The sequence below is a fragment of the Hemitrygon akajei genome, chromosome 3, assembly GCF_048418815.1.
Source record: "Hemitrygon akajei chromosome 3, sHemAka1.3, whole genome shotgun sequence".
In the NCBI taxonomy this organism is placed as follows: Eukaryota; Metazoa; Chordata; class Chondrichthyes; order Myliobatiformes; family Dasyatidae; genus Hemitrygon; species Hemitrygon akajei.
Genome location: NC_133126.1, coordinates 42,277,210 through 42,296,660, shown reverse-complemented (window position 1 = coordinate 42,296,660; position 19,451 = coordinate 42,277,210). Strand labels below are relative to the sequence as shown.

The window sequence follows — 19,451 nt, the reverse complement described above, 5'->3', positions numbered from 1 at the left end:
ACACTCCTTCTCAGTTCACCTTGGATTCCTTTCTTGCCACTCCCCTTCTCTTCTCAATGCTGGCTAACTCGCCTCTCCATTCTTTGTCTTAATGTAGGGTTTTGGCCTGAAACACTGATGATAGATTTCCTCACAACAATGCTGCTTGACCTGCTGAGTTAAAACATAGAACAGTAGAGCACAGTACAAGTTATTTGGCCCATGATGTTGTGCTGATGTTCTTCCAGCAGATGGAGTGTTATCCCAAATGTGCTGACAATTAAGCTCAATGGGTTCTAAAAATTACTCCAAAAGTAGATGGGTGTTTGAAGAATCAGGGAGGAGAGAATTGATGAGTTTGTGAGAGAGAATACAGTTATTACAGGGAAAATAATTTGAGTAATTGGTTTGCACTGAGATCATAGACTTAGAGGGTTGATTGTATAACAAAATATGAAATTTATAGTGACATAATAAGTTACACAAGCAGGTAGCCTTGTTTCCCATTGTATTTCTCCTCCTTGGTTATTGAATTATAAAAAGTAGATGAAGTGGGGTGTAGTGGTTAGCGCAATGTTTCATAGCACCGGCTGTAAGATCAGCGTTCAATTAAAGCTGCTAACTCTAAGGAGTCAGCATGTTCTTCCCATGACCGGGTGGGCTTCCTCTGGGTACTCTGGTTTCCTCCCACACTCCAAAGATGTATGGTTAGGCTTAGTGAGTTGTGGGCATGCTATGTTGGTGGCAGAAATGTCTGGCATTTGTGCCCAGCACAATCCTTGCTGATTTGATTTGACTCAAACTTCACTGAATGTTTTGATGTACATGTGACAAATAAAGCTAATCTTAATCGTTATTTTAAAAAAGAACTCCTTATATTTAATGGAAGTAGAGGCTTTAAAAGTAACTAACAAAATCACAAAAGGAAAGTTTATTCAGTGATGAATCACTTTAATGCTTCATAAATGATCTATCACATGTATCCTGGTTAACAGTGCAGAGGATGCATTTGGTCCATAAAATCAGTACTGGCTGTGTGGAAGAGCAATTCAATCAATATTGAAGCTCATCCTCATTTTCCAAGATTAGGAGATCTGCAAGTATTAATAATTTAGTAGTGATAAGCACACTAATCTGATTCACGTCAGTGGCATCATTTTTGAGTTAAACATCTTCATAATTTTTCATTTTACAAATTTACATGTACCATAACATTTTTTTCTGAACAAATTCCCCTCTGCAGTGACTTTCCTCTCTGCTTCAGGCAAACTATTGTGTAATCTACTAACTCAACAATTTGATCAATATGCTAGCAAAGCATTCAATGGCTAAATGCAGTCAGTGTGTTTTTTTTTTGGGAACTAACTCCACAGCTGAAACAACAAGTGCAATCCCCATTATCTGTTTGTTCTATTATATTTCTGCATTAAGACTTTTTATTGAAATCAAAGCCATCATTACTGCTCCTCACACTTACATTAAAACTCTAATGAAAATACATTTGTAATAGAACTATGAACATACCCCATATAGTCCAGATCGGAGAAGATGAAGGTTTTATCCAGATCAAAGCCACAAGCAATGATGTCTTTGGCGTTCTCAACACTATATTTATAGGCTTGCTCTAGTGTTATGTCTTTCCACAGGTATTTCTCATCATCAGTCAACTGAATCACAAGAGGAACATTGAAAACATCTTGCAGCCACCTATATAACAGAAATATCTCAGAATAAACAAGCTATTTGCAAAATGAAAATCTGCAAATTGAAAATGCACGGGATTATAACTTCCATTATATACATTTTTAAACAGTTTGGAAACACTTTCAAAAGATCAATAGACCAGCAAATTAAAAACATTTCAAATTTTAAAAGCCCTGTTAAAGTTACAGCATTCTCTGCAGACCAAAATAGTGAAATACTGCATCATGATTTTAGGATACAGATTTTTTTTATAAAATGATGTTAATGACCCAACATGTTCTTATTAATGGATACGGTCAATAGCTGTAATGCTACATTTGATTTCTTTTGAGTCAGAACATTATAGAGCAATGTCATACAAGTCCTAATATCAAGAGAATTACTTTGAAGTCCTGACTTAATTGCAATAATAGGAAGATGTGTAGCGATGACATCTAGATTTCCTGTATGGCTAACCACATTCAGTCCATATAACATGACATGTCTCTCTGATTCCACTAAAATAATGTAAATGCACATTTGTTTTTAAATACAGCTCTTTGAAATTATGTCTAGTTTTGCTGAGTCACAAGGTTTCAGATCTTTGTGACCAGGTTTGCAGAAAATACAAAGGTAGGTGGAGGGACATGTATTGTTGAGGAAGCAGGGAATCTGCAGAAGAACGTAGGCAGATTAGGACAATGGTCAAAGAAATGGCAGATGGAATACAGTGTAGAGAAAAGTATAGTCATGCAATTTAGTAGAAGGAATAAAGAGAAAGACTATTTTCTAAACAGGGATGAAATTCAGAAATCAGAAGTGCAAAGGGACTTGGGAGTCCTAATGCAGGATTTCCTAATGGCTAACTTGCAAGATGACGCAGGTAGTAAGGAAACCAATACAAAGTTAGCATTCATTTCGAGCAGACTAGAATATAACAGCAAGGATGTAATACTGCGGCTTTATAAGGCATTGGTCAGATTGTACTTGGAGTACAATGAGCAGTTTTGGAGAGGGTTCAGAGTTTTACAAGAATGATCCTGGGAATGAAAGAGTTAACATATGAGAAGCATTTGATGGCTCTGGGCCTGTAGTCACTTGAGTTTAGAAGAATGAAGGGGGAATCTCATTGAAACCTATTGAAGATTGAAAGGCTTAGATCAGAAGTTCCCAACATTTTTTTATGCCTTGGAACCAGGAGGGGTCCATGGACCCCAAGTTGGGAACCCCTGGCCTCAATAAGAGTGGACATGGAGAGGATGTTTCCTGTAGTGGGGGAGTCTAGGAGCAGAGGGCACGGCCTCAGGATAGACAGGTTTCCCTTTAGAACAGAAATAAGGAGTAATTTCTTTAGTCAGAGCGTAGTTAATCTGTGGTATTCATTGCCACAGATGCCTGTGGAGGCTAGGCCATTGGGTATATAGAACATGGAAAATCTACAGCACATTACAGGCCCTTTGGCCCACAATGTTGTGCCAACCATGTAACCTACTCTAGAAGCTGCCAAGAATTTCCCTAGAAATTCCCTAGAAGCTCCATGTACCTATCAAAGCGTCTCTTAAAAGACCCTACTGTATCCAACTCTACCACCTTCGCTAGCAGTGCATTCACCACTCTCTGTGTGAAAAACTTGCCTCTGACATCCCCTTTGTATCTGCTTCCAAGTATCTTAAAACTATGCCCACTTGTGCTAGCCATTTAAGCCCTAGGAAAAAGCATCTGGCTATCCACACAATCAATACCTCTCATCATGTTATACACCTTTATCAGGTCACCTCTCATTCTCCATCACTCCAAGGAGGAAAGGCCAAGTTCACTCAACCTATTCTCATAAGGCAGGCATCCCAATCTTCCCATTCTATAGTTTCCACATCTTTCCTGTAGTGAGGTGACCAGAACTGAGAACAGTACTCCAAGTGGGGTCTGACCAGGGTCTTATATCGCTGCAACATTACCTCTCGGCTCTTGAACTCAATCCCACGGTTGATGAAGGCCAATACACTGTATGCCTTCTTAACCACAGTCAACCTGTGTAGCAGCTTTGAGTGTCCTATGGACTCGGACCCCAAGATCCCTCTGATCCTCCACACTACCAAGAGTCTTACCATTAATACTATATTCTGCTATCATATTTGACCTACCAAAATGAACCACTTCACACTTATCTGGGTTGAACTCCATCTGCCCCTTCTCAGCCCAGTTCTGCATCTATCGATGTCCCGTTGTAACCTGACAACCCTCCAGACAATCCACAACACCCCCAACTTTTGAATCATCAGCAAACATACGTAAAGCAGAGGTTGATAGATTCTTGATTAGTAATGAGTGTCAAATATTACAGGGAGATGATGGAAAAAGGAGTTGAGTAGGGTATTAAAACAGCCATAATAGAATGAAGGAACAGACTTGATGGGCCGAATGGCTCCTATGTCTTATGGTTTTATCTAAATTTATTCAAGAGTCTTGAGCTCAAAAATGTAGGCTAATACTTCAGTGCAGTGATGACAGCACACGGTAATGGCAGAGGAACTACATTCCATATTTCAGATGTTAAATAAGAAACATCATAATAAGATGGATATAAGAAAATCCACTAGCTTGAAGAATAGTGTCATAGCCAATAACCATCCCTCACTCCACATCTCCGAAATGTATTTCTAATCATTATCATATTGCTCTTTGAAAGTTCTTGCAGCGGACAAACTGGCAATTGCAATTCCTGTATTACAACGGTGATTTCACTTTCAAATTACTGAATTGACTGTAAAAATGAAATTGTAGTTGGTTTTAAAGGGTTTTGAGTGGCACAATATAAATGTAAATCTTTATATCCTATCACTATAAAATTGATTATAAAATACAGGGTGGATTTTCTCAACAATTCATCATAAAGTGTTAGGGCAAACATTCAGATGTTCAATGGTATCGGTAGTTCTGTCACACAGATAGGCACTGACATCAATAGGGCAGTTTGGACGGCTGTTCCCAAATGCAAGTTAAAATAACTGCTACGTTTAAGATGCAAGTTCTGGGGTTATTATCTCAACGGACATACTTACTTTGTGAAGATGAATGGGATAAGATGACCCACGTGCATGGCCTCTGATGAAGGGCCACGCCCTGTATACAGGTAAAAGGATTTCTTTGTTTCAATAGCATCAAGGATCTGCTGCATATCCCTTTAAAATACACAAGTTAAAAAATATAACTAACACAGCTTTACAACAAAAATATAACTAACACAGCTTTACAACTCAAAAACTATTTAAGAAGAGTTGAGAAGCAACTGTATTGATTCATCACAATTATCTGAAATCTATATTGCATTCCACACCTTAATATAGTGCCATAAACATTCACTACAAAGCAAAACCTGTTCTTTTTCAGGTACATTGAAGTATAATGGCTAAATGTACATCTCCAGTAGTGGTAAAACAGTTTTTAAGAATACACTACTAATTATTTTTTGCTAAAGTGACAGTTTATAGCAATTATCAACTCAAAAGATGTATATTATGATAGCTTGTGGCTTTCCCCTCCAAACAGAATGCAGGGATAAAGTATAAAGCAAACACAGTAAGAGAAAGCAGAATCAAAAGATATTGAAAAATTCCCCACAAAAATGTGCACAATCTACAAAAAGAAACAATGCAGAAATACTAAGATCAAGTATAATATATGGAGAGGGAAATAGAGTAATCTTCCATCAAAACAAATCTGCTTATTTCTCTTTTCACAATACTGCTTAATGTGTCATGTACTTCCAGCATTTCCTGTTTTTAATTCAGATTTCCAATATTTGAAGCAATTTGCTTGGAACTGGAAAAGTAGATCAAAATTAAAGAAAATCTACTGCACGGACAAATTTAGAAAATGTCATTTGTCATTGTAATAACTTAAATAGACTGTTCCGTAGTTGTGACTAAAACACACATTTTATAGAATGATTCTCATCATTGACTTTTCACTGAATATTAGAGATAAAAAAAACTTGCCAACCGATGAGAAAAGAAGATTCCTCTTCGAAGAAAGCGATGAGCTTTTTGACCAGTGAGCTGTTCTAACCTTTCAATCAATGCCTGATCAATTTTGCTGCTTCCAAACCGAACTGAAAATAATGAAGTTTTCCACAATTATTATGCTAAAGCAATGCAGCATTAATATCTGCATACAGATATTAAATAACCCAAATAATAGTGAAATGATAAGATTAAAGTTATTTTCTTGCTCTGTACGGCAAATTCCTACAATTAGGTTCCATTGTCATCAATAATAATGCCCAAAGGCAATCGCCAATACTCAGTAAGGGTGAAATGCTTTAAGTGTATATGATAACACTCTGATATATATAATATGTACTCTGAGAATTTCAAGTGCCTTGAGATGGTTTTCTGCTTTATGAGACACTGGTAAGGCCTCACCTTGAATATTGTGAACAGTTTTGGACCCTCATCTTAGAAAAGATGTGCTGGCATTGGAGAGAGTCCAGAGGAGGTTCACAAGGATGATTCCAGGAATGAAAGGGTTATCATATGAGGAACATTTGATGGTTCTGTGTCTGTACTTGCTGGAATTCAGAAGGATGAGGGGGAATCTCATTGAAACCTTTCGAATGTTGAAAGGCCTAGACAGAGTAGATGTGGAAAGGATGTTTCCCATGGTGGGAGAGTCTAGGACAAGAGGGCACAGCCTTCAGGATAGAGGTGCGCCCTTTCAAAACAGAGATATGGAGAAATTTCTTTAGCCAGAGGGTGGTGAATTTGTGGAATTTGTTGCCACATGCAGTTGTGGAGGACGGGTTGGTGGGTGAATTTAAGGCAGAGATTGATAGGTTCTTGATTGGACATGGCATCAAATGTTATGGGGAGAAGGCCGGGAACTGGGTTGAGGAGCAGATAGAAAAAAAAGGATCAGCCATGACTGAATGGCGGAGCAGACTTGATGGACCAGAGGGCCCAATTTTGCTCCTATGTCTTATGGTAACCCATTTCCAAACTGTCATGTATGTTTTTTTCCGTGGAATACATTCCACTCATCAGAGCAAATTTCCCATGAAAGCAACTTGTCCATGTTACACACTAAGTGCATTCTAAGCTCATCAGTGAATTTACACATACTAAATCCTATTCAGTTATTCCTACATATAATTGGTTGAAGTCATCAGGTATTTTTTCAAACATTCATTCTTTGGTTGTGACTGCCGCTTGAAGTCAGCATTATGGACAATTCCTTGCTATCCTGACAAATTAGTTGGGGACACCTTTCTGTATCGCAGCTGTCTTGTGGTAGAGATGCTCTGCAATGCTGTTTGTAACTGTAATAGCTTCATATAATTCAGTGGTTTGTTCTGCCAATTCAAAAGCCAGTTAAGAATCAAAAACTCAGTTAGACTCTTTAGACTCTTTATACTCTTTATACTCAGTTAGAATATTAATATAAAAGCTTTATATTTTTGTTACATTTTTATTTCCAACTAGTGCATAATACATTTTTAACAAAAGGACAGGAAAGTTTTAATTGGGGAAGGGCAAATTGTGAGGCTATAAGGCTAGAACTTGCGGGTGTGAATTGGGATGATATCTTTGCCGGGAAATGTACTATGAACATGTGGTCGATGTTTAGGGATCTCTTGCAGGATGTTAGGGATAAATTTGTCCCGGTGAGGAAAATAAAGAATGGTAGGGTGAAGGAACCATGGGTGACAAATGAGGTGGAGAATCTAGTCAGATGGAAGAAGGCAGCATTTATGAGGTTTAGGAAGCAAGGATCAGATGGGGCTATTGAGGAATATAGGGTAGCAAGAAAGGAGATTAAGAAGGGGCTAAGGAGAGCAAGAAGGGGGCATGAGAAGGCCTTGGCAAGTAGGGTAAAGGAAAACCCCAAGGCATTCTTCAATTATGTGAAGAACAAAAGGATGACAGGAGTGAAAGTAGGACCGATCAGAGATAAAGGTGGGAAGATGTGTCTGAAGGCTGTGGAAGTGAGCGAGGTCCTCAATAAATACTTCTCTTCAGCATTCACCAATGAGAGGGAGCTTGATGACGGTGAGGACAATATGAGTGAGGTTGAAGTTCTGGAGCATGTTGATATTAAGGGAGAGGAGGTGTTGGAGTTGTTAAAATACATTAGGATGGATAAGTCCCCGGGGCCTGACGGAATATTCCCCAGGCTGCTCCACGAGGCGAGGGAACAGATTGCTGAGCCTCTGGCTAGGATCTTTATGTCCTCGTTGTCCACGGGAATGGTACCCGTGGATTGGAGGGAGGCGAATGTTGTCCCCTTGTTCAAAAAAGGTAGTAAGGATAGTCCGGGTAATTATAGACCAGTGAGCCTTACATCTGTGGTGGGAAAGCTGTTGGAAAAGATTCTTCGACATAGGATCTATGGGCATTTAGAGAATCATGGTCTGATCAGGGACAGTCAGCATGGCTTTGTGAAGGGCAGATTGTGTTTAACAAGACTGTTTAGAGTTCTCTGAGGAGGTGACCAGGTATATAGATGAGGGTAGTGCAGTGGATGTGATCTACATGGATTTTAGTAACGCATTTGATAAGATTCCACACGATAGGCTTATTCAGAAAGTCAGCAGGCATGGGATCCAGGGAGGTTTGGCCAGGTGGATTCAGAATTGGCTTGCCTGCAGAAAGCAGAGTGTCGTGGTGGAGGGAGTACATTCAGATTGGAGCGTTGTGACTAGTGGTGTCCCACAAGGATCGGTTCTGGGACCTCTACTTCTTGTGATTTTTATTAACGACCTGGATATGGGGGTAGAAGGGTGGGTTGGCAAGTTTGCAGACGACACAAAGGTTGGTGGTTTTGTGGATAGTGTAGAGGATTGTCAAAGATTGTAGAGAGACATTGATAAGATGCAGGAGTGGGCTGAGAAGTGGCAGAAGGAGTTCAACCTGGAGAAGTGTGAGGTGGTACACTTTGGAAGGACAAACTCCAAGGCAGAGTACAAAGTAAATGGCAGGATACTTGGTAGTGTGGAAGAGCAGAGCGATCTGGGGGTACATGTCTACAGATCCCTGAAAGTTGCCTCACAGGTAGATAGGATAGTTAAGAAAGCTTATGGGGTGTTAGTTTTCATAAGTTGAGGGATAGAGTTTAAGAGTCGCGAGGTAATGATGCAGCTCTATAAAACTCTGGTTAGGCCACACTTGGAGTACTGCGTCCAGTACTGGTTGCCTTACTATAGGAAGGATGTGGAAGCATTGGAAAGGGTACAGAGGAGATTTACCAGGATGCTGTCTGGTTTAGAGGGTATACATTATGATCAGGGATTAAGGGAGCTAGGGCATTACTCTTTGGAGAGAAGGAGGATGAGAGGAGACATGATAGAGGTGTACAAAATATTAAGAGGAATAGATAGAGTGGATAGCCAGTGCCTCTTCCCCAGGGCACCACTGCTCAATACAAGAGGACATGGCTTTAAGGTAAGAGGAGGGAAGTTCAAGGGAGATATTAGAGGAAGGTTTTTTACTCAGAGAATGGTTGGTGCGTGGAATGCACTGCCTGAGTCTGTGGTGGAGGCAGATACACTAGTGAAATTTAAGAGACTACTAGACAGGTATATGGAGGAATTTAAGGTAGGGGGATATATGGGAGGCAAGGTTTAAGGGTCAGCACAACATTGTGGGCTGAAGGGCCTGTACTGTGCTGTACTATTCTACGTTCTATAATAAAATAGGGAAGATTATATATTACATTTATGAAAAAATAAATTAATATTTACCTATCAACTTGTCATAGTCCACGCCTTTGGCACTGGATGTCTGTACTGTCCATGGATCAACATAATCACCATCATCTTCTGCGACAGCTGGGCAATTACTGTTAATTGGTGTGCAGTTAGTAGGTGGGACACCAACCTTATATTCTTGCCCTGTCAATGTTTTATAATCCAGCTTCAGTGCCAACAGTTCCTTTATTGCAGCTTCAATTTCTTCCTGAATTAAAAAAAGTAGGACCTTGTAAATAGTTATATATATTTCATTGACGATTTTTGTCCATTTTCCCCCCCTCTGGAACTGCACATGATCTTCCAGTCCATTATGTGGTGACTCTACACCTTATAGAATGTTATTAAACAATTTTAATAGAAATGAAATAAAATTAATTTTAAAACAGATAGCTGATAAATCTTCAAATTAGCAGTGATGCTATTGTACAAAGCTATTATGTGCTGTATAACTCTATGACTTGACTCTTTAACTTTGACTCTTGAGTCAAAAGATTGTCAAAATTGTGGAAATCAGTTCGCCCTCCAATCTAATTTTTACTGATAAACCGCTTCACTCCTTGACATTCTTACTATAAAACTAACTTATAAATCTTGTTATGCAAGGTAAAACAAACTTAAATAGGGACTCAACTTCAGATCACTCCACTCTGTATCACAAAATGATTAAATTATCCTGGTGTAATAAAGATACAAATTTAAAAAATGGTAAAAACTTTTTAAAAAGTTCATACTATAGTAACAAGCACCTCGAGCATTGAGCAAAAGTGCGATAGCAACAATTTACAGTCAGTTCTACTATTCAAGGTGAAATTATATATATTATAGAACTTTATTATTGGATAAAATGCTATTACTTTTCTGCATACTAATACAAACTATTGTATATTACTATTTGTTAAATTGAACAGTAAAGTTTGAAGTAAAATAAGGTTACCCACATCTTTCTAATGTTAAAAGTCTTTTTGAAGGGTACAAATAATTTGAAGAGTTGGAATTGAATAAGGCAAACAAGAGTGATTAATAATATCCCCTGGATTCAAATAAACTTGTCTTCTTTTGCACATTGGTTGTCAGTTTTTGTTTATGCAGTTTTCATAGATTCTACTGTAATATTTTATTTTCCTGCAAGAAAATGAATAGGTAGCGTAGGGTGGTATATATGTAGTTTTATAATAAATTTACCTTAACTTTGACTTTAAACTCATTTTTAATCAGTAGAGAAAAGGAATAGCAAAAGCATTAAAGATATTGAAACTAAATCTCTCTATAAAACTAGAGGCATATTTTGTAAAAGTTCAAAGCAAATTTATTATCATTGTATATGTTTGTCACATTGAGATTCTTGCAGGCATTCATGTAGAAAAGAGAAAGACTACGAAGACTGACAAACAAACAATATGCAAATGATATATTTTTTAAAAAAGTAAGTAAATAAATACTATGGAGAACATGAGTTCTCGAGTCCTTGAAAATGAGCCCATAGACTGTGGAATAAGTTCAGAGTTGAGGTGAGTAAAGTTATCCCCACTAGTTCAGGAGTTTGTTGGTTGAAGGGTAATAGCTATTCCTGAACCTGGAGGGTGTCCTCGATGATGGATGCTGCTTTCTAGTGGCTGTGCACAATGGTGGGGAGGGCTTTGCCTGTGATGGACTGGACTGTGTCCACCACTTTCTGTAGGCTTTTCCATTCCTGGACAAGCAACCAGTCAGGATACTCTCCAATGTGCATCTACAAAAGTTTGTTAGTGTTTTAGACGACATTTCAAATCTGTGGAAACTTCAAGTAGAGGCTCTTGTCGTCAATAATTAGCTCTTTAATTTTGCTGACAGCCATAATCACTAAATCCTGGCTGAAAGTAAGTTATAGCTGGGAGCTTAACATCCAATGTATAGACATTGTATCAAAAAGATAGACAGGTAGGCAGAGGGGATGGTGTGGCTGCTGGTAAAACAAAATCAAGTCATTAAAAAGAGATGACAGAGTCAGAAGGTGTTGAAGCATTGTGGGTGGAGCTAAGGAACTGCAAGGATAAAAAGATCCTGAAGGGAGTTATATACAGACCCCCAAACAGTAGTAAGGATGTGGTTTACAAACTAAAACTGGACATAGAAAATGCATGCCAGAAGGGCAATGTTACAATAGTCATGCCGGATTTCAATATGCAGGTAGTTTGGGAAAATCAAGTTGGTGCTGGATCCTAAGATGGAGATTTTCTAGAATGTCTATGAAATGGCTTTCTAGAGCTGCTCATGGTTCAGTCCACTAGGGGACCAGTTATTCTGGATTGGGTGTTGGGCAATGAACTGACATTGATTAGAAAGCTTTAAGATAATAGAACCCTTAGGGGAAAGTGATCATAATATGATCGAATTCACCCTGAAATATGATAACAACAAAAGTCAGATATATTAATATTACAATGGAGAAGAGGGAATTACAGAGGCACAAGAGAGGAGGTAGCCAAAATTGATTGGAAAATAACACTGGCACAGATAATGGCAGAGCAGCAATAGCTGGAATTTCTGGAAGCAATTTGAAAGGCACAGGATATATACAAACATTTGTACATCCCAAAGAGGAAGAAGTAGTCTAAAAGCAAGATGACACAACTTTGGCTGACAATAATAAAGTACTTTATTGATCCCAAGTGGGAAATTATTTTGTTACAACAGCAACATTTAAAAATACTTAGCAATAATAACAAATAATGAATATAATAATAATATTAATTAATACTAAAGTACAGAATAAAAATATATACACTTATAATTTATCAATGTGCAATACTGTGCAATAATGATGTACAAAATAATAAAACTTATTGTACTATGATGTGCGTTCTCCTGTTGCACAGAGATGAACTGTTATGTGTGCTTACTGCATTTGGTAGGAAAGATTTTCTGTAACGATCCTTGTGACAGTGAAGCTGAATGAGTCCATTCGAAAGGGTACTCTGCTGCCTATTCAGTAGGTCATGGAGAGGATGTGCCTGATTGTCCAGGATGATAACAGTTTGTTTAGTGATCTCCTCTCCACCACTAACTCACAAGACTCTGGGTTGTAGCCAAGGACAGATCCACCCTCTTTAATGAGTTTATTTAGCCTTTTTGCATCTCCAGGGCCAATGTTTCTCCCCTAACATAAAGCAGCAAAGAAGACTGCACTCGCTGCAACAGACTGGTAAAAGCTCTCCAATGTCCTGCTGCACACATTGAAGGATCTCAGCTTCCTTAGAAAATAGAGTCTACACATCCCCTTCTTGTAAACAGCCAGTTGGCTTTCCAGTCAAGTCTGTTGTCAAAGTGAACAGCCAAGTGTTTATACTCCTCCACCACCTCAACAACTTCTCCCAGAATGTATAGAGGGCTTGTCACAGTCCTCTGTACTCCCAGTCCTGCCCATCCCTGATACACCTAACCATCGCAGAGTCATCAGAGAACTTCTGCAAGTGGCAAGACTCAGATTTGTACTGAAAGTCGGAGGTGTACAGTGTGAACAGAAACAGAGACAGGACAGTCCCTTGTGGTGCTCCAGTGCCTCTCACCACCATCTCAGTGTACTACCCAGCCGTACAAACTGGGGTCTATCTGTCAGGTAGTCAGTAATCCAGGAGATAGTGAATTTGTCTACACCAATCTTTTGCAGCTTCTCACTCAAGAGACGTGACTGGATTGTATTGAAGACACTAGAGAAATCAAAAAATGTGATTCTCAAAATGCCACCAGCATCATCCCAGTGGGAGTAAGCTCTCTGCAACAGGTAGATGACGACATCATCCACTCCCACAAGATGGATAGGCAAACTGTAAGAGGGTCCAACGAAGATCTCACCTGTGGACCAAGGTAATTCAGGACCAGCCTCTCCAGTACAATTATCATGAGATGTGAGGGGAATTGTTCTGTAGTCATTAAGTTCTGCTTAGTGTCACCTTCTCGGTACAGGAACCAAGCACAAAGTCTTCCATAGCAACAGTATATTTTCCTGACTCAGACTCACATTATAAATGCGTTGCAAAATACCAGACAGGTGGCTTGCAAATGCCTTCAGTACCCTGGGGCTGATACCATCCAGTCCAGCAGCCTTGCCTTGACTTGCAGTCACAGACAGGCAGAGGAGGGTGGTCGGTCATCCCCATGGAGGCAGGGTACTCCGAAGTTGGGGGGTTTGGAACACAAGCACTCACCAGAGGGGAAGGAGGGAGAAGGCTTCAGGGACAGGGAGAGTGTGTAGCTTGGGCAAGAGAAGTCAAAGCCAACATTAAAGCCAAAGCGAGGGCATTTAGCAGAGAAAAAATTAGTGAGAAATTAGAGAATTGGGAAGCTTTTAAAAATCAACAGAAGACAACAAAAAGTCATTAAGGTAAAGATGGAATACAAAAGTAAGCTAGCCAATAGTATTAAAGATGATACCAGCAGTTTCTTCAGATACATAAAGTGTAAAAGAGAGGCAAAAGTGGATATCAGACCTTTGGAAAATAATACTGGAGAGGTAGTAATGGGGGACAATGAAATAGCGGCTGAACTGAATAAGTATTTTGGAGCAGTCGTCACTGCGGAAGACACTAGCAGTATGGTGGAAGTTCACCAGAATGACACCAATAGTGGTGTCATTATTAGAAAATATATTATGCATTAGCAGCATTCACTATATAACCACAACTACTGAGTATTTACTATGCATTTATTCATTTACTAGATACCAGTACATTGTATTCTTAGGTATATACTATGGCATTTAAGAATATCTGTGTATTATTAGCAGAAATACACTTAGCATTTAAGAACACCTGTGTATCATTAGCAGAAGTGTGCTTAGCTGAAATGTACTCCATATATGATACAATAGAATGGCTTATGAAGAGATAACGGTGGCAGACAGGATGATATGAACAGGCAAAGGAATGTTGAGGGAGGCTGACTGAGAAACAACTGTGGCCAGGAATGAGGCCCAAGATGTGAACTGGAAAGAAATAATGGTGGCGAATCGAGAGCTAGTCAAGAGCGATTGATTAGTTAATGTACAGATGATATGCAGCTATAGAATGATTGGATATGTTAATGAAACTAAGATAAGAAGATTGCTATAAAGAATGCCATGTACAAAGATCAGCGGGCAATCAGTGACTAGCTCAGTGATTGTCTCAGCTTTGGTTTGCAAATTAAAGCTTAAAACTTCTTGAAGAATCTTCTGCGTCTCCTGGTTGTTTGTGAGAAACGAAAAACCACGACATCATCAGCATGTGTAAATATGGCACTGGAGTTGTGCTTAGCCACAGTGATAAGTTTAAAGCGAATAGAGCAGGGGGCTAAGCACACAGCCTTGTGTTGCAGCTGTGCTGATGGTGACTGTGGAGACGTTGTTGCCAATCAGTTTTGAGGAGTCTGCAAGTGAGAAAATCGAGGATCCAGTTGCACAGAGAGGTATGAAGGCCTAGGTCTTGGAGCTTAGTGATTAGTTTTGAGGGATAGTAGTGTTGAATGCTCAGCGGTATTCAATGAAGAGCATTCTGATATATGCATTATCATAGTCCAAATGTTCCAGAGCTGAGTGAAAAGCCAGTGAAGTGGCTTGAAAATGTGGCCATCTGAAAAAATACTTAGCATGTTTACACATACTTAATATTATGTTATATATTATCCAGAAATTTTTACCTTTGGTGCCTTGTTTGACTTCAGCAAACGGACAGTGTCCCCCTGTACTGCCACTTTTCTATACAAATCCATCGGGGTTGTGGATATTTCACAGTCATTAGCTGACATTTTCTCTAAAAACTGGTTACTTAACAGTCCGTGCACCTGTAAGAAAGCCAGATTATAAACACTGCAAGATTACCCATACCCAGGGCTCTAATACCCACATGAGTAGCCAGGTCCACTGCCTTTACCTACGTTCAGGTTCAAGCTGGTTCTCGGATCTCTGTGCCCTCATAAAAACGATCCACAGCTATAAGGAAGATGATCGTCTGCCCTCTCCCCTTCCTCTTATCCTTCGCCTCTCACTCTCCCGGGCAGGCAGCCCACCCTTCGCCACTTTCTCCTCTCTTTTCCCTCCCGGGATCTCGGTCAGGTGATCTTTCCTCCTCCTGTCCTGTGGACCTCCCGCAGTCGTCCGGGGTCCTCACCCGATCCTCCTCCCCCTCATTCCTCCAGCCCAGCCCGACTCCTGGCCCTCACCTTTCCTCCCCGTCGGTTGCATCAGCAATGCGCCGAGTCTCCGTCGTCCGCGGCCCGCACGCTTTTCCGTCTCCACAGCAGCTGCAGCGCTCCCAGGCGTATCTCGGCGCCTCGTCCTCCCTTCCTGCCTTTCCACCACGCTCAGGCTTCGCGAAACGCTTCTCCCTTTCCTTCAGCTGCAGCCGGAAACATTAGGGTGAGCGACACACACACAAAATGCTGCAGGAACTGCTTAACCTGCGCCGGAACGAAATGAAAGCGCGTTGTGACGGGGGATCATGAATGGTACGGACAAGGCGGAGCCTTATTCTGGTGGGTTCCAACTCAAATTCTCCGTTCCTTGCTGTTGTATGTGTCAATCGGATCGATATATATTCCTTAGGGTAGGAAGAAATAGAAGAAAGGAAGTCCTCTTATTCATAGTTAATCTATTTTTAGAAGCGTTATCCGGCAACTGCTCTGTTCAAACACAAAGTACAGGGCAGATGCTGGGGTCAAAGCAACACGCACAGCACGCTGGAGGAACGCTTTGTTTCCACGGATGCTGCCCGACCTGCTGAGTTCCTCCAGCGTGTTGTGTTTGTAAGTGTTCTATTCAGTTTCAAAGTGACAAGTGTCAGCGTGAGTGGGGTCCCCACGGTCAGTGAGTAAGCGATTCATTGTTGTGGTCTATTTCATTCAAAAATGTTTCTGTAGTTTTTCATGTTTATAAAATTGTTGTACCTTTACTTGTTGACTGGAACTAGTTCTGTGTCCTTTAAGTTTTTTTAAAAATTTATAGACTCTGGACTTTGGTTTGGGTATTTGATCCTCAAACTTGTAAGTTTGATTAATCAACTTTAACCGAGTTTCTTTCCATTGTCATTGACTAATCGCTGAGTGTTTCTTATCGTTACTGATATTCTTAAAGCTATTTATGGACTGTTTCAGCCATTGTTTCTAGTAGGGACCTGAGTCCCAGAAGTCCTCACAGTTTAAAAATAAATTCCTTATTTTCTTCACCTTGGGGGTGTATCTATCTATACATTACCAATTTTATGTAGCTAGCTGTTTTGCTCAGTGTAGAGCTCTTGGAAAATGTTAAGAGGGCTCTCATTACTGATCTGAATTTAGAGTCATAGAAAAATATAGCACAGAAACAGACACTTCGGCCTATCTAGTTCATGTCAAAACATTTAAACTGCCTACTCCCATTGATCTGTACTAGAGCTATATCTCTCATGCACCTACCATCCATGTACCTGTCTAAACTTTGCTTAAACATTGAATTTGAGCTCACATGTGTCACTTGTTCTGGCAACTCATTCCACACTCTCAGTATCCCTCTGAATAAAGAACCTTCCCCTCGTGTGCCCCTTAAACTTTTTACCTTCCACCCCTAGCCCATGATGTCTGGTGTAGTCCCCCCTACCCAGTGGCAAAAGCCTGCTTGCATTTACCTTATCTATACCCCTCATAATTTTGTATACCTCTATCAAATGTCTTCTCAGTGTTCTATGTTCCAAGGAATAAAGTCCTAACCTATTTGATCTTTCCTTATAACTCAGCTCCTCCAGACCCGGCAACATCCTTGTAAATTTTCTATGTACTCTCAACATTATGTGCATCTTTCTTGCAGGTAGGTGACCAAAACTGCACACAGTACTCCAAATTAGGCCTCACCAACATCTTGTACAACTTTAACATAACATCCCATCTCCTGTACTCAGTACTTTGATTTATGAAGAGCACTGTGCCAAAAGCTTTCCTTACAACCCTGATGTCACTTACAATGAATTATGGACTTCTATTCCCAGATTCCTTTGTTCTATCACATTCTTCAGTGCCCTACCATTCACTGTGTAAGGCCTACCCTGGTTGGTTCTACCAAAATGCAGACCTTGCACTTGCCTCCATTAAATTCATCTGCCATTTTTCAACCCATTTTTCCAGTTGATCCTGGATATCCTACCTTGCTGTCCACTACACCCCCGATCTTGGTGTCATCTGCAAATTTGCTGATATATGTATTGATGTATTTGAATATCCATGTATTTGAATTTCATGTATTGACCCCATGGACTTGATGCCCTTGCTGTAAGCAAGCTGGTCAAATTACGGTACTGATGTGGTCTATCCAATAAATGATATAAATTTAGTATTTATGTGAGATCTTTAATTTTTAAAAACGTGTCCCTGCAATCCTACCAATCTGTATTCTTCCTTTTCTTTTGGCTCAAAGCATATAATCTTTTTTGTCATTTTAATGTTATCTGATATCCAGATCTCCCTCCATATTAAGTCAAATTCACTTACAGGTGTCCCCCGCTTTACGAATGTTCACTTTACGTCGCTTCGCTTTTACAAAATACCTACATTAGTAACCTGTTTTCGCATTACAAAGAGGATTTTCGCTTTGAAGAAAATTTTTCCCATATAAATTAATGGTTCTTCACTTTATGCCATTTCGGCTTAAGAAAGGTTTCATAGGAACGCTGTACCTTTGTAAAGGGGGGGGGGGACCTGCTCTTTTAATCTCTTCTGCATAATTTTGAACCTCTTACCCAAATCCAAATCATATATATATATAAAAAAAAACTTCTGTTGTTTTGAATATGATAAGGCAGAGCTGATTATAATCTTCAGATAAAGTAGACAAGGAGAATAATTACCAAGAATATAGATGTAAATTTAAAATTCTGTTGCCGTAGCAAAAGGGTGCCATTGTGGGATTTTCAATATAAAATGCTATTTACTAGGTCAAGTAAAAAATATACAATAAATTGACAGTGTGTGTGCATTTAACCTCTTTGAATATCATTACATTTCCTGCCGGTGATTATAATGCATCAATTATATGATCATTGAGTTATTTCTTGACACAATCAGACACACCAATCTATCTTTAATCATGTCACAAACTTTATCATATAAAACCCAAAATATTTACTTTTCAATATCTTTGGAAATCTGCATTTGCAATAACCATAGTATTTTTTCAATGTACCTCACCCCCTCCCTCCCCGATTACAAGCAGGTTCCAGTTTCACAGACACTCATAAGCAAAATCACCTGTTATTATGGAGGTAAGGTTAATGAATTGTGTTGGTGAGAATGAATTAACATGGGAGTGTATTTGTTTTCTCCCCCTGCCTAGTTACAATAGTGTGGAATCAGGATATCCCACACTCAGCTGCTGGCTCTGATATTTAGTAACAGTAATAGGCATCTGCTAGTCTCAAGAGACCATGGATTTGCGCCTTGGAAGGTTTCCAGGGCGCAGGCCTAGGCAGGGTTGTATGGGAGACCGGCAGTTGCCCATGCTGCAAGTCTCCCCATTCCACACCACCGATGTTGTCCAAGGGAAAGGCATTGGGCCGATACAGCTTGGCACCGGTGTCGTCACAGAGCAATGTGTGGTTAAGTGCCTTGCTCAAGGACACAACACGCTACCTTAGCTGAGGCTCGGCTAATGACCTTCAGATCACTAGACCAATGCCTTAACTGCTTGGCCACGTGCCAACACCTCTGATATATATAACTTTATTTAATAGGGTATCATCAAACTCAAAACCATACAACATGAGCAATACACACTGAGCTGGAAGAACTCAGCAGGTCAATCAGCATCCATGGAAGGAAATAAACAGTTGCCATTTTGGGTTGGGACCTTTCATCAGGATTGGAAAGGAAGGGGGCAGAAGCCAGAATAAAAAGGTCGGGAGAGGGAGAGGACTACAAGTTGGCAGGTGGTAATAAGAACTGATGATGGGAAAGGTAGGTGGTTGGGGCAGGTGTGAAGAAGGGGAATGATTAAGAAGCTAGGTGATAGGTGAAAGAGGTAAAGGGCTGAAGAAGAAGGAATCTGATAGGACAGGACAATGGACCATGG

At 39.9% G+C, this 19,451-nt stretch overlaps 2 protein-coding genes across 11 annotated transcripts in view; one reads left to right on the top strand and one right to left on the bottom strand.

Annotated features, from left to right (window-relative positions):
- Positions 1-15,788, bottom strand: part of wars1 (tryptophanyl-tRNA synthetase 1) — a 29,280-nt gene extending 13,492 nt beyond the window's left edge. Inside the window, exons 1-6 of one of the 3 annotated variants that reach the window (XM_073039671.1) lie at positions 15,581-15,788; positions 15,059-15,202; positions 9,398-9,611; positions 5,662-5,770; positions 4,722-4,841; positions 1,504-1,686 (exon numbers count right to left, since the gene is read on the bottom strand). In XM_073039671.1, coding sequence (XP_072895772.1) covers positions 1,504-1,686; positions 4,722-4,841; positions 5,662-5,770; positions 9,398-9,611; positions 15,059-15,166 — 734 coding nt within the window. In that variant the 5' untranslated portion in view covers positions 15,167-15,202; positions 15,581-15,788. Of the gene's footprint in view, positions 1-1,503; positions 1,687-4,721; positions 4,842-5,661; positions 5,771-9,397; positions 9,612-15,058; positions 15,203-15,291; positions 15,550-15,580 lie in introns of those variants that run through there. The other 2 variants (XM_073039674.1, XM_073039673.1) reach the window with 2 other exon arrangements.
- Positions 15,789-15,798: 10 nt separating this feature from the next.
- The window catches only part of wdr25 (WD repeat domain 25), a 49,624-nt gene continuing 45,971 nt past the window's right edge, over positions 15,799-19,451 (top strand). For 3 of the 8 annotated variants that reach the window (XM_073039669.1, XM_073039670.1, XM_073039663.1), the window contains exon 1: positions 15,799-15,892. The gene's annotated coding sequence lies outside the window, so the exon portion shown is untranslated. The other 5 variants (XM_073039666.1, XM_073039664.1, XM_073039665.1 and 2 more) reach the window with 5 other exon arrangements.